Source organism: Callorhinchus milii, unplaced genomic scaffold, assembly GCF_018977255.1.
Source record: "Callorhinchus milii isolate IMCB2004 unplaced genomic scaffold, IMCB_Cmil_1.0 Scaffold1, whole genome shotgun sequence".
NCBI lineage: Eukaryota > Metazoa > Chordata > Chondrichthyes > Chimaeriformes > Callorhinchidae > Callorhinchus > Callorhinchus milii.
Window position 1 is genome coordinate 19703173 of NW_024704742.1, and position 15737 is coordinate 19718909.

The following is a 15737-nucleotide window of genomic DNA, read 5'->3' on the forward strand; positions in this document are numbered from 1 at the left end:
TCTCTGAGTCACAAGGTGGTGTCACAAGCCCCAAGTCAGGACTTTGAATTTGCAGTCTCTGGGTTGTTCCAAAATGCAGTGCTGGGCCTGCATTGTTGGGGGTGCTGTCCTTCAGGTAATAATAATAATCCTTGCATTTGATATAGCGCTTTTCACGTCTTCTAGACGTCCCAAAGCGCTTCACAGAATATACTGTAAAGTGAATTGACTGTATATTTGTGGGCGAACGCGGCAGTCAATTGCGCACAGCAATGTCCCACAAACAGTCATGGATTGAAAATGACCAATTTATCATTGTTTTTGGTTTTGGAGGGATTATTATTAGGCTCTGTGTGGAGTAAGGAAACTTGCCCAAGGTTTCGCCCTCTGCCTGGAATTGGACTCAGGTCTCTCACTTGCAAAGCGAGTGCTCTAACCACTGAGCTAATTGTTAAACCAGGATTCTGTCTGCTTGTTCAGGTGGATGTTGATTGCAAAACACTATTTGAAAAGAGAAGTTTCTCTTGGTATCCTGGCCACCAATCCCACCCCCCCAAATAAAGTTCATCATTCACTTCTCGGCTGTTTGTGGAACATTGCTGTGTGCAAATTGCCTTCCACATTCACCATCAAAAATACACAGTCGCTACAATTTACAGTAAAATCCTGCAAAGTGCTTTGAAGTGTCGTCCTGACATGATAGGTGCTAAAACAAGTGCAAGGATTATTATTATTTTATTTGTTTAAAATGCTTTAACACATTGCATTGTATTGATGTATGTTTGCATTTTTGAAATCCATGTTGTGAAAGGTAAGGAAAGGACAGATAAATGAGCGAAGGTGCATTGTTATAGTGCCTTATCAGGTCAAAGTCTAAAAGTACCTCAAAAGTAATTACGGTCAAGTTTATTAGCTGTTTTCATAGACAAATGCAGCAGCTCTTTACACCAGCAAGGTCCCACAAACAGCCATGACGTGAATGAGCATTTAATCTGGAGAGTTGTTCGGCAGGATACAATACTTACCGAAAAAAAATTATACCTGTAAGGTTTCTGATCAGTGAGTGAACTGATGTGTCAAGCAAATTGCAGATTTTGAACATGTGGCGTCTTTAACTTCTACCTGAGCACAGACCGACCGAACCTACGTGTAATAATCCGGTTGTTCGTCGATTGGTGGATCGCTTTCCAGGGGTAATAAACCCTTCAAAAAAAAAAAAAAAAAAAAAAATCGATCAATCCACGAATGTTTGTGGGACGCTGCTCTGCGTAATTGTGTGATTGGCCGCCGCGTTTTGCCCACAAAATGTGCAGTCAATTTACTTTAAGCGCTTTGAGATATCTCAACAACGTGATAAGGCGCTACACCAAATGCAAGGATTATTATTCATGTCTCATCCATCTGTCAAATGCTGGGACTAGAGATTAGACAAGCTCAAGTTCCAGCATGGGGTTTGAATCCCTGAACTTCTTACCCGCAGCATCCTCTAGTCCTGCCCAATGAGCCAAACGGGCAGCACAGGTTACGGTCCAGATTCTGCAGTGGATGCGAAAGAGCTGTGTGTTTGGGAATTAGTTTATAGCCTCTGTGTTTGAAGCAGCGTGTGTCATCTGAGGTGAAAATAGTCTTTGAACCACAACATCTTTATTGGCGTTGCAAAGATGATAAGGATATCTGATATAGTACTGACAGTTCATATTCCTGTCTGAGAGTTGTGTGTGGACAGATCCCAGGTTGTGCACGGCAGCAGTATGCTTGACATCTGCAGTGTAGTATTGGGGTTATTATGTGTTCGGGCCAATACTTTGAGGGTAAATCAGTACCTCTCGCTTGACCCGGTTTGTGTATTGCTAGAACACAAGGACCATGAAAGTGTTTCTCTAAATCCCTGAAATAAAAACCTGGATATTTTGCAGGGGTTCTTTGGTTGTTTGTTTTTTTGGGGGGGTGGGGGGCGGCGGGGCGGGAGGTTAGAGAAAGAATATCAAAGAGGGGGAAGAGAGAAGTAACAAAATAAAACCCCTGCGTCAATTAGGTGAACATAGTGTTTTGGAATATCCTGGAGGGGACGGGGGGGGAGGACACTTGCTGGACATTCACTCCCTTGCCCCCAACCAAAACTCACTATTCCCCCTGTTTACCAGTTTGCATTAATACAAAGTGTATGTTACCTGTTGGTTTGAGTTTTTAAGTTTGAAGAGAAACTAACTTTTGAAATACTGTTGCTCACAGTCCCTGGGCTCTGCTTGATAGCGTGCAGTTGTCCTTTGGTATCTAGGACAAACGAGCAAAAGATGAGCCCTGGCAACGTTGCTGCTTTATTTAGCCGGTCGCTTGCTTTGGAGCTGGAATGATGAGCACGTGTAAAGGGTATGGTCTAGACCAGCGTGGCTCGTGGTCAACAGTGTGACGCACACCAGTCAAAATGCGACACAAGACACCGGTGTGAGTATCCAATTCCATACGATGCCAGTCAAAGACGTACATGCAGCAACAGCGAGGTCGTAGAGGAATCACTACAACAAAGACATTACATACGTGTGTACAGTAAAACGCACCTAACTCTTATCTTTATAAATCGTACAATCGCCTAAATCGTACATGCACTCGAGACCCATTCAGTTTCCGAACAAAACCACCTGGACTTCTTTGCGCTACTTGTATTAATCACCTCCTAACTCGTAACGACTCTCCCCAGCCCTCCGTCTCCTAACTCATAACACCACTGCCCCACACTCCATTACACTCCCGCACTTACCAGCTACGTTGAATCGCGAGAAATGACGTCCACACACGCACACTTACCGGCCGGGTGCATTGAATCGCGGGAAACGTAATCCTGATCGTATGACGCACACGCCAAAGAATTTCATTCCCCCCCCCCCCCACCCCCGATTCCAATTTTTGGAAAATGCGCCTGCAAGACTCATTGAATCACGGGAAATGTGGTCTTGACACCCACACCGTATGGAACTTACTAGCTGCATTGAATTACGCAAGGCAGTGTCAATTATTGATTAAATCAGATTTTGTGAGACTTGTACAGTTTGCCTGCAAGTCTGGCTTCACACAAGTCGTGCGGTATTAAATGTTATTGTCCTGACTGATGCGCCTTATGGAAGATTTACTGTATACGTACTTTGAAAGCACTGATTGTTTTCGAAAAGTCCACACTCAATTCAAACTTATAGCGATTGCGCAGTGATTAGTTACTTTTCAAATGTGGCTTGACGCTCACACGTGCAAGTTGCTGGTATTTAACTGACACGCATTTACATACAAAGCAAGTAGAGACTCGCACATATCTTTGTAAGCGAATTGTCAGTGGGAATTATCTGACACAAATGCTTTCTGCTGAGGAGGCTGTGAGCCACACCGAGACTCTTCATGAGCCACATCTGGCTCAATGCTCTATGATTCGACTCTGGTCTAGACTGTAGACTTATAGTGGTGATTAGAAGAAGAGGAGCTATCTGAAGCCTCCATGCTGATATATTAGCTTAGCTGCCACGGAGCAGGACTAAACAGAACCCTACAGTGCGCTACAGGAGAGATAAGATTGCAACTTCGGAACATAGCACTGCGGTATATTTGAAACATGCCTTTTAGATTTACCATCTTGAATAGTTTGCCTGTCTGTATTCGCACACAAATAATAGCCTTGTGGTTAATGGATTGCCAGGTGACTGGTGCCTGTTAAACTGTCCTCTTGTGGAGGTGGTGGGGGGTGTTGAGGGAGAGATGAAAAATTGCTGAAACATAATCAGGAGAGGAACGGGAAGGGGAAACGGAGATTATGTGCACAAAAATTCATTGAATAGTTTTGATTGATCATCGTGGAGTCCTGTGGTGTATTGGTTCGAGCACACAGCTTCAGTTCCCAGGCAGGGCGAAACCTTAGGCAAGTTTCTTACTCTACACGCCTCTGTTTGCCCAGCAGTAAGTAGGATTGGCAGATTGCTTTTCTGCAGGTAATCATCCCTTAAATATAAAAAAAATAACTTGGTCATTGATTCTAATGGCTGTTTGTGGGACACTGCTGTGCGCAATTAGATGCTGTGTTTCGCCCACAGAATATACAGTGAATTCACTTTACAGTATATTCTGTGAAACGCTTTGAGACGTCTCAACACCTGATAAGGCACTATATCAAATACAAGGAATATTATTATCTGTAGTGTTTGGAAAGTAATATCTCTACATAGGCTTCCTTGTTAATATGAAAGGAGTACTGGTGAGAAGCTTAGTTTGTGAGATATTGTGCCATATTTCTAGTTCACTGCACTCCGTATTTTCAGTTTACACAACCCATCAGTTTGTGCACGTTAGTTGTTGCTGCCGGTTTCTGCTCGGGGAATTCCACAGCTATAAATTATCCTTGTGCATTCACATGCGCACTGTTTTATTTTAAGCATATGAAGATTGCCAAAACTATTAGCAGATGGAATAGGGGGGGGTGCAAACCAGTATTCCCACTGTACGTCTGACCTTTTCATGCGTATGTATTGACACTGTTAAATCCCCAGCAACTGAGAGATCAATCTCTGGATCACCTTAAACTTTTTTTCCTTTGTGTCCTGAAGGAACAGAATTACAACATAAGCCTTACAATTGCTATGGTGCCTATAACGTTCAAAATATCCCAAAGAGCATCACAGGAAATTGCTGTCAAGTTTTGTGTCTTGTAGAATTTACACATATTTATGCATGTCTCACAAACGGTAAATGATTGATTAAACCGGTGATCATTTTTCACATCAGATAAACTCCCTTCTCTTCTTGATTGTGCCTTTTGATCTTTAAAGTTTATCTGAGCATGCAGGTGGGAACTGGTTTTAACGTGACATCTGTAGGTTGACAAATCTTGTAATTCGGCCCTCCCCCAGCATTGTACTGGAGTGTCAGCCTTAGACTATGAACTCAAAAGGCTTGACTTGGGATTTGAATCCACAAGCCTCCAATGCAGAGGCGAGTATTACCAGCCTTGGTCAAGATGGGTATGGTTTCACAGGTACCGATTGTCCTTACCTCACCTAAGTAGCCATTCATATATTTAACCTTAACCATGGAATAGATGGGAAAAGGATAGCACATCAGTCTAATTCTATACCCAATACTTTCTAAGGGTTTGGTTTCAAGCGAATCCCTTAGATTTCTCACCTTCTTAGCCCAGAGACCTTACACCAATTGCTGCGCTCTCAGTTTTTCCAAGGTCAAGAAACTATTCACAAATGTTTGTACCTACATAATCTTTCCATTCTGTATTATCAGAAAATCTGCGCCTTTATCTGTCGGGCCATTTTAGATGCTTTTCAACCAGTGTATCCGTGTTTAATGTTACTGTTCAACAGGCCTCCTTGCTCAGTACAGCTGGATGCTTAATTTAAAATCTGGAGGCTGTAAAGGAGAATTCAGGGTACATACTAACATGCATTATTAAATGTTTACATTGTGTGCTGGAAATGCTTTTTTGCAGAAGTTACTCCTGGCATCCAGACAAAAAAATCCTCCTTGTTGTACGTAAAATGGTCTTTCTGTTTGCCAACAAAATATACATTACACTTGACAGCGATTCCCTTTGAAGTGCTTTTTTGACATTTTTGACCTTACAGATGTTGCATCAAATTATTATTGTAGATTTTTTTTAAACTTTCTTGAAATGAGTAGTTCCAACCTCCTGAAAGCTGTACTTCAATGTATCATATCCTATTGTATATATGGGCAGAGGATGTGGAGAAAATAACTTCTCAGCTGACATGAACCTCTGGGTCATTGGAAACCACACAAATCATCACATGACAGAGTGTGGTGTGACCAGGAAATATTGCAACTAAGCACTTTGGGCTCTGACGGGCACATCAAAATCAACAGTAATGAAGATGTCATTCACGAATGATCAGGCAAATTAATTTATCTTGCAACCATGGCTGTGTGTGCTGCGATTGAACCTGTATTAAAATTCTACATCCGTGCTTTAAACCATTTTCAGAAGAGGAAGAAATGTTTTACTCCCTCTTTCCCCCCCCCACCCCCCCAACCCTCGCCATTTATAAGTTTACTTTTGTATCTATTTTAGCAACAGTTGCATAACTATTTGTTGTGGTGTATAGTTTGGTTAACTGGCTTGCGTCAATAATGGTTGTAGCTATGTAACATAGGAACCGCATGGTGTCTCAGGAGGATTAGATCACTGTGCTGTTACAGTGTGCTGTAACCCAAGGAGAATTGATTTGAATTGGTACATTTTGTCTCTTAATAGTGGTATTTACGTAGTGAACTAAGTTTTGTCTATTATACATAAGTGTTTTATTCTCCTCCGCATACCCCCCCCCCCCACCCGTTCCCGATGGAGAATACTGTTCAGCCGTGTTACAATACACAATACAAAATTACATTTGTAAAACGCCTTTCACGTTGGGAGGACTGTCCACAAGACGCTGGACAGTCAGGGATTTGGACCCGAGCAGCGGGGAGGCATTGGAATCAGGTAGGAGAGGAGTCAAACGTGAGGTCAAACAGGAGGGTCTTAAGCTGTGAAGGCAAAGCGAAGGGACTGTGGGATGGAGTCCCAAAGGGTGGGGGCAGAGAGGCTAATGGTGGGGCGGCCCGGGCGGGGGATTTGGAGCAAGCAAGTTGATATGGGGTTAGCAGGTCACAGAGGTACAACAACCAGACTCACCGAAACCACAGCAAAATAGACTGAAGGAAACCCAACGCTTAATGGACACAGCATTCGGAGAAACTACATCCCAATAAATGATAATTTTTTTTAAAAAAAAGGCATTTCAAGAACTTCATAATCTGTCAACACATTATGTCAAATGTATCCATCCTTCATGAAAGGTGCTCTATAAAGGCAAGTGGTGGTGGTTGATTTGGAACAGAAGATCCAGCTTATGTCTTTGCGTGGTGGGTATTGAGCTGAATGATTGTGGAGTAGCCCACTTCACAATTGCAGAAAATGGCAGTGTGAGGTGAGATGGGTCTCTCTGCCAATACTAAATGGAACAATGCTACCTTTTTATTTATTTATATATATATGTATACATACATACATACATACACACACACACCACATGAACTAGAAGGTAGCCTACAAAATGCAGTCACTACATTTTACAATTCTGTAAATCTTGCAAAGTTCTATGAGATGTCCTCCTGACTTGAATGGCGGTCGATCAAAAATGCGGATTTATTAGAAGAGTTAGAAAATGAAATACTAGCAAATGTTTGTGTATTAAAATGCAGCTTGAGATGTCAGCCCTGCAATTTTAAATTCTGTTCCTGGTTGTAGTTGTTACAGCAGCTACATACAGCAGGTGGTGTTTCTCCATGTGTTTCTTTTAATCGATATGTTATCTGTGCTGTTAATGGTGGCTGCCCCAGAAAACTAGAATGTGAAATTCAAGCTGAAGGCAATGGGAGTGGCAGAAAGCAGCTGCCAAATGACGAGAAGTGTCAAATACCTTAGTGCTATTTGGAGAAGTCATTGCATTTTTATTTTATTTTGGTAACTTTCGCCAAAGCTTGTACTGTGAGAGCTACTTTTTCTGTTCATTAGTATTAATGAGTGACTGGTAGTGGGAGAGAGGGGAATCCTCTTGACGAACCACCTTAAACTCTCTTGAGGATGTTGCAAAGTAGTCAGTGGAACTCCCTGCGATATAATTAGCTTCGGGCTTCAGATCACTCCTACGTGAAATGATCCTAATTAAACCGAAAGCTGCAGGCGCCCGGCTGCATCATAAAACTAGATAAGTTGATTATCTTCCAGATGAGATGTGAATAAACTGAGATCTGGTCCTTCCTGTTCATAGACAGCAGCACAAAATTGATGTGTTAGGCACAGAAACAAGCCGTTCGGTACATCGGGTCTACACTGCACAGGAGGAGTGGGAGGGTCGAGACTGATGGTGAAAGGAGCTATGCATGGGTCAATGCAAGGACTTCTTTTACCTTGTATCAGTGATTCGGTGATAGAATCCTCGCCTGCCTAATCTACATAAATGACCTGAGTTATTAATACTAAGTGTAAATTTACTAAATTTGTTGGGAGAACCGGAGAGAACGTCGATGGAATGAAAGCATTTCTATCTGCTATGTAAATAGGCGCTGCAATGATTCAGTCGTAAAGAATTGCACGTTGATTGAAAAGCTTCCTATTAGTCTATAATAGGATGAGAGAGTGGATAAAGTCACTGTTGCATTGAGCCACGTGGGTCGGAAGGTTTGCCCTTCATGCTGAGTTAGCTAATCTCAGACAAGGCAAACAGGGAACACTAACTCATAAAAAAATTATAATAATCCTTGTATTTGACATAATGCCTTTCACATAGGGAGGTGTCTCAATTCACAGTAGTGACTGTGCATTGTAAGGTGAATAAATCAGCCGGTTAGCTCAAAGTCCCACAAAGAGCTACGATGACCTAGAGAAACTCGCATCTCTTTTCAAATAGTGTTGTGGGATCTTTAATGTACCTGAACAGGCGGACAGGACTCAGTTTACCGTTTCATCTGAAGGACGGAACCTGAAACAATGCAGCGCTCCCCAGCACTGTATTGAGTGTCAGTCTGGACCAGGGATGGCCGACTTGTGATTTGCATGACTATTCTATGCATGCGTAATGCAGTCTGTGGGCTGCAAATTGTCCGTTCCTGGTCTAGATTGCGAGTTCAATTCTCAAGGTGGAGCTTAAATCCAGACTCGGAGGCAAGAGTGCTGCTCACTGAGTCAGGCTGACGCCAAGTGATTTTGTCATACAACTCCTTTAAAATCAGGAGGACGTCCCAAAACACTTCACATCATTCACTGTGACATAAAAGTGTAGCAACCGTGTGTTTAACTGGGTTCTCAAAAACCTTGGGAGCATTTCAGAATGATTTGGTGAAGAGGGAAAAGTTTTACTGAGCCAAATGGACTAGTCCTTGTGGTTCTTTACCCCCCGGTCCCCCGTCCCCCAACCATGTGAGTGCTTCAATCTATAATCTTGTTCATGTACCTCACATTTTCTGGTGACCGTGAATTTTTGTTTTACAGTTTCATATTTGTATTCCGTTTTCCTGCTGAGATCAGCAAGGTTGCTAAGAGCTGTCAGATGACAAGCACTCACATGACAGCGGTTAAGAAGGTATTGTAGCCAATGTTTGAACAACCTTGCAGGGAGAGTCCTAAAATCCTGCCTACATGTGATGTTGCGATTAGCTATTAACTCGTGACACAGGACAGTGTCCTGCTGCGAACTGATTTAACTAATGAGGTTCACAGCCTCGTTCATTGTGCATTCTCTGTGGTGTGTTTTCGTGGGAGTTTCACACATCCTCCATGGAAACATTTTTCAAAGCCCATCCGATTGAAGGAACGTTATAGTAATGCTATTACTTTATCACTGTTGGTGTCCTGTAACGTTGTGATTAACGTGCTCGCCTCGCAAGCAAGTGGACTCGGGTTCGATTCCCGGTTGGGATAAAACCTTAGACAGTTTCATTATTCCGCATGCTTCTGTTTACCTAGCAATAAGAAGGAACCCAGTTGCTAGTCGATTGGTGGATTGCTCTTCCGGGGCTAGTAATCCCTTTAAAGAGTAATAATTTGGTCACTCAATCCACGATTGTTTCTGGGACACTGCTGTGCGCGATTGGCTGCTGTGTTTCGCTATTGAATACAGTCAATTAATTGTACAGTATATTCTGAAGCACTTTGAGATGTCTCAACAACATCTTAAGGTCCTATAATCAAATGAAATATTATTCCTATAGAAATTAGGAAAATTGCCAAAAAAGCAGCTGTTTTTATAATCAAAGAAAATATTGGGAAGTGTGGGTTTCTGCTTTTTTGTGGAAGTGCACACCATGGTTACCTATACTTTTCTGCGTTCTTTCAGCTTTGGCAAGAAGTTGTTGGAAGTACAGTTGTGTCTTAACAAAACATCGATTGATGGCGTGAAAAAAAGGGCGGAAGTGCGTTCTGTGGAAAGACGAAAGATGGGCAGAATGGAGAATTAATTAATTAAGTGCCATTAGCTGTACTGTGATGTTGCGGCTGCTTGAATTAAGCCTGTTCAAGCATCATGAAGAAAGACAGGGACCAAAAAGACGAACGATTACCTGTGTCAAATAAATATTCTGCAGGCAGGTATGCAGTGGAATAATACATGTCTCACTTCTTTTCTGTGCATGTGGTGTTCTGAGATGAGGAGGGTGCCAGTGAGTCACAAATTTTGGGATAAAAAACACAGCCTAATGCCCATGTTACCATTGCCCTGTGATCACGGTTGGATGCCATCTCAAGAACTTGGTTGTTTGGGGATTTGGGTTACTGGGTTTTGATTAAACCATTTTGAAAAGAGTTGTTCTGATATTCCCCAGGAAGATCCATCATAGCTTACCCATCCTTTCTCTTCCCCTGCCCCCGCTTTTCCCTGCTGAGGGGAGGTGTAAGCCTGGGGGAGGTGTAAGCAGAGTTTTCCTGGGGCCGGATTAGCTCCAGAGAGGTGTCTGGTAAAGCTAAGAAAGTAATTGAAGCATTAGCGCATAACCAACCTGTCTCACTCAGTCCTGAGACTTGTCCTCAGCTCTGTTAGTCAGAATACTAAATGGTAGCAAAATTCTAACTGGAATTAGTGACAATTAGATAAAGCCTGAAATCAGCCTGGGTGGGGTTGAATGAAGAAGAGGCAATAAATGTTTTTTTCCCTAATCCCAGAGAATATTAGGCGCAGATTGGTAAGAGCCAAAGATTTGTACATCCCAGAGTGTGGAATGTAACCATAACTTGTTATCGAAAACACCGTCCAGCAAGCTTCCGCTATTCATTCAGCTAGGACTACCCTGCCCGTTTGAGCTTTGGCTTCCAGGATTTACATGAGCCACGTGGGAAGAATCCCTGCTGCGTGTCTGGTTCTTGAAATCCTACTGTTCAGCCACGCGGTGACTCGTCTGTCATCAGTGATGACTTGGAGAACTACAGATCTGCCTAGCTGAGGAAATGAACCATTGAGACTGATACAGGGGTATGCAATTTATTTTGCGGTCTGAAAAGTGGAACCGAAAGCTATTGGGGAGTTTGTGGGCTATTGTGCTATGGTGTGTAGTATATGTAATACTAATGGCAAGATTGTTGAATGATCAAGCAAGTACTTTCTTCATGTAGAAGTCTGTTGCCAGGTGGTGGGGAGGGGGAGTTAATAGTGTAAGATTGTGTCCTCTCCGTTCATCCCTTTCCAGCCATTTCTCTGAATATATTTTGAAAAGGAAATGGGAATATGATGGATAGCTCCAAAGTCCACTGCAGGTATGATGCACCAAAGACCACCTATGCTCAGATTTCTGTGATTCCCTCTGGATCTTCTTGAGGCCCCACCACTGGTGCGTAGATCAGCTCCACTGGTTCCCTGTCAAAAGATTCTCGTACTTGCCTTCAAATGCCTCCATGGGCTTGCTCTAACTCATCTCTGTGATCTCCTGCGACCCTACACCCCCAGCCACTCCCTCCACTCTGCTGTCTCTGGCTTCCTGCATGTCCCACCTGCTTTGCCCCACCACCCCATTCCACCAATCATGGGTTAACATTGAGCCACCTTGTCCCTTTCCACTGGAGTTCTCTCCCTAGTGCGCTCCCCACCCCCCCTTAAAATGTTTAGAGATGTTGATAATAATAATAATTCTTGCATTTGATGTTGCGCCTTATCACATCGTCAAAGCATCTAAATGCTCAATGAATTTTACTGTGAAATGTAGTGACTGTATTTGTAGGAAGGTTCTTTTGAACTGAAAGGCGCAATATTTATTGTAGATAAGTACAGTTATTGTAGATAAGTTTGGGAAAGTTGCTCCCAGGTTATCCAGTGCTATCCTGAAATCTGTTCTCACACGAGATAAGAAGAGATTCAACCCTATTGTTTTCCCTTCGCTCTGCATGAGAAAGAACGTGACCCTTATTAGTTTGCCATTTGCCTGCAGAGCGGCAAGCTGAGAAAAGGAGTTTAGCATGTGCAGTGTTGAGATCAAACCTCAGGGACAGTGAGGGGGAGCATTGCACTCACTGTGAAATAATCTGTTGACATGTAACAAACATCTGCGCCACCAAGTTGTGAGTTGGTGTGATGTGACACACAGTGAAGAGATTTGCTTCTGATTATCCAGGGTCAGACAATACAAATTTACATTTTGTATCTGACCTTTCACATCCCAAGGCCCTTAACATCCTGACTTGGCACTCGAGCTGGTGTGGGAGCCAAGGGAGGTAGGGAGAGGAAAGATGAGCGAAAGCACAGAGATGAGTCTTGATGAATCTTGAAAGAGGTGAGGGAAGGAGCGAGTTGAAGGGACTTTGGGACAAGTTCCAGAGTCGGCCAGATAAGCTGAAAGCCTGACAGTCGACGGTGGAGGCAGGTAGGGTGGGCGACATGAAGCAAAGGGAGCGGCTGGTTCAGTTCGATTGTTAAATCCATTATTTCTAATCTTCGCAAACATTGTCTCATTACATTACATTTATATTCCAAGTATGGTAAAGGTATGATTGAGATGAGGAGGAAAGTGAATTTGTATCTTAAACCAAGAAGCTGCTAAACTTTGAACTGATGTGAATAAGCTTATTCTGCTTTTTTTTCTTAAGCCTACTCTTCCCACCCCCACCCCCCCAGGCAGGGCATTTTTTCATAAAATTCAGGATGCTTCAGATCCAGTGAATTTGGCACATGGGACTGAATGCATTTGTCGATGCTGGCTGGGTGTGCTGTCGTCAGCAGTGCCTTGGAATATTGCAGACCCGCCTGACTCAGGATCTGGACTAGCGAGACCACCAGAGAGGGCTGGCTCGATTCCCACATTCTGTTGCCAGACATATCACCTTGGATCTAGTTCAGCTCCAAGGAAACCCCACTTACCCAACTGCAATTCCAATGCTTCCAATGCTTGCTGGTAACTGCGCAATGACAGTGTAGATTCTTGTTTAAATTGGATTTCTTACAATTTATATGGTTTGTTTGCAACTCAGACTTTGCATAAGTCATATTAAATCTTATGGACCCGATTATTACTAATAATAATAACTGATGCGACTCGTGAGCTTTACTGTATAAATGTAAATTGTTGTTGAGTACAGAGTGGAAGGGGGAAGGAGGGGAAGAGAACAGGGGATCAGATTGAGAGGGCACTCCGGGTGTGGAGGGGAGATAATAATTTGGATGATAATATCAGCACCAAGTGAACAAAGGACACCAGCGATTTGATTTGATGTTTTTTATAAGCCAGTTGAGCCCAGTGGAATTGGGTGAATCCAGGGTGTAAAGGATGCGCAGAGGAAATCATCTGTTGGTAATTTCCATCAGCAAAATTATCGCAGGGTCTTATCGATAATACTGGTTAAAGTTAAGATACTGAGCCATAATCATGACTAACTTTCCCTCACGTCCCCCACAAAGCCTCTTAAGGAAACCAGGCATTTCCTGAAGAGAGCAATATTAGCAGATTGGCTTTGTGGGGTGGGGGTGGAATTCACAATTCAAAGTTGAGGCTTTTCAGCAGATTTTATTCCATACATTACATTGTTTCCTTCATCCTTTTTTAGCCTTCCTGTTACTTTACATGCCTTGGAGTTGTGCAAACATTGGGAGAATCAAACTCTGTGTAACCCTTTTCCTGGTGTTACACACGGCAGGTGGGTAATATTGGAACAAGTTAACTGCTGCCTGCAGGAGGGAAGTGGCATTTCCTAAGAGTCGAATGAGTAGCTATGAAAGGAGCAATCAACCGGAATAGCTGGGGAATTGAGCCAGCGTTTTTGGCATCCAAGGAAACCCTGATATCCATCTTCCCCAAACCGATTGTGGTTTGTTTTTGTCTTTTTATATAAAACAAATTTGGTGCCAATGCACTTTCACAAAATCTGTTCCGATACATTTCAGGCCTGTGTAAAGTAATTCAAAACACACAAGCAGCTGGTTTGCGTAGATTTTTTTTTATTTATTGTAGATGATTAGATTAGAATGTTTTCTTTAGGGTCAAGGCATGGGGTTAGTGAGTTGTGTTGTTGATGTGTGCCTTTTCATCCACCCCCCCCCCCTCTCCCTCCTGTTGCCCCCCTCCCAACAAAATAAAATATCAACCCTGACTACCATGTTGGCCCTTGTGTTATTTTATTGCCAAATGACTGGCGTTTAAGATGGTTGGTTCAGAATGACCAAAAGCTGTGCTTGGGATTTGGTGAATAAGTCAATAAGCTAAAGTTCGAAGATGCTGCATCCTCATGACACTGGTTAAGAAAGAAAATGCAAGCTGCGTTTTCTGTGGCTGTAGCTTGCAATGACTTTGGCCGCTGTTTAGCAACAAAATCCCTAAGATTAGAAAGTGATCATGTATTGTAGCTGCTTTGTGCCCCGCAGTGGCAAATCCCAGGGGGATCAGTGGCACTTCATTCCTGTTGGTACCATAGCCGGGTAGTGGGAGTACTGTGCTGGACAGTGCTGAGTGGAGGTGTGCCTATCAGCAGGAGCTTTGCAGAGGAAGTCATCTGACAGTCTTGTGCTTTGGCATCGATGAGGAGCTGAAATAGTCACTGCAATGCATTCAAGGACGGGTTTCCTGTGATTAACTCTCTAGATGCAGGAAGATGCAGCATAGAGAATACAGGTAAAGTACTGGCGAAAGGCTTGAGAGAGAGCCTGCTTGGGAGGTGTTTGTTGTCACGGGTGAGCTATTACAGCTTGCATTGATCAGTTGAATTGGTGACTGCATTGATCAGTTGAATGGTGAGACTGTTTCAGCTCTGGTGAAGAGTCACGCCCTGCAACATTAACCCATCTCTCCCTTTCAGATGCTGTTAGACCCACTGTGCATGTCCAGATTTTTCTTCTGCCTTATTTTTATTTCCTCCAGCAGGTTAAACTCTCGTTCCGCCACTTTGCTTTTGTTTCGACATAAGTAACTTTGGTTTTGTCAGTGAAGTCTGAAAGGACTTTAATTACCCATTGCTGCTGTCTATCAGATCTGTAGTTTATATTTGGTGAACCCATTAATAAGATATGCTTAATACGTTGCTTATGTAAGTAATGCATGATTTTGATCTTTACAACTGAGACGAATTAGAAAACTATGTAAAATGACTCCATAGTAGAACCTGGAACAGCACAAGTGGTTGACTTGACTTCTATGACAGCTCAATTAATGCACTTCCACCTGGTGATGATCTGGTTTGCTATTGCAGTTACCCCCTTGTGGAGTTCGTGTGCGACACTCGCTCACTGAGTAGAACGAGGTTGGCAATGATGTGGAATTGGAGTGGTGACCGTGTAAATATAACCAGACGATAGGGGAATAATTAACAGTTGTAACTTAGTAAATCCCTTGATGTTTTAGCATTTCCAATGTTTTTTTAGTAACTGGCTTCAGAGCGACCGAGTGGCACACTGCTGCTGGCAGTCATCAAATAGGCTGTTGTTTGTTTCGGGGAGGGAATGGGTGAAGGAGGAACTTTTTATTTTGTAAGATGCTGTTTTCCGCAGCTGAACTACACCCAAATTCAAGTTCAATCCCAACTCTTTTGTGGGGGTAGCTTAACATTGGCTACAGGAGCCCTGTAGCCTGGTGTCTGTCCTGCAATGGGGTTGAGATTTGTGGAATTGGGATATATCTGAAGCCCTCATCACCAGTCAGTAATTTACACTGCTAATAAGGACTCACGTGTCGACAATTGGATGGGAACTGGGTCAGACTCGGATTTTATGTATCGCATGGTGTATTGACCGTCACTGTTCAGATAT

At 43.0% G+C, this 15737-nt stretch overlaps 1 protein-coding gene across 1 annotated transcript in view; it reads left to right on the plus strand.

The window, feature by feature from the left end:
• The first annotated feature begins 8996 nt into the window (after positions 1 to 8996).
• Positions 8997 to 15737, plus strand: part of fnip2 (folliculin interacting protein 2) — a 36668-nt gene continuing 29927 nt past the window's right edge. Inside the window, exons 1-2 of the mRNA XM_042337906.1 lie at positions 8997 to 9107; positions 9861 to 10111. Coding sequence (XP_042193840.1) covers positions 10047 to 10111 — 65 coding nt within the window. The 5' untranslated portion in view covers positions 8997 to 9107; positions 9861 to 10046. The remainder of the gene's footprint in view (positions 9108 to 9860; positions 10112 to 15737) is intronic.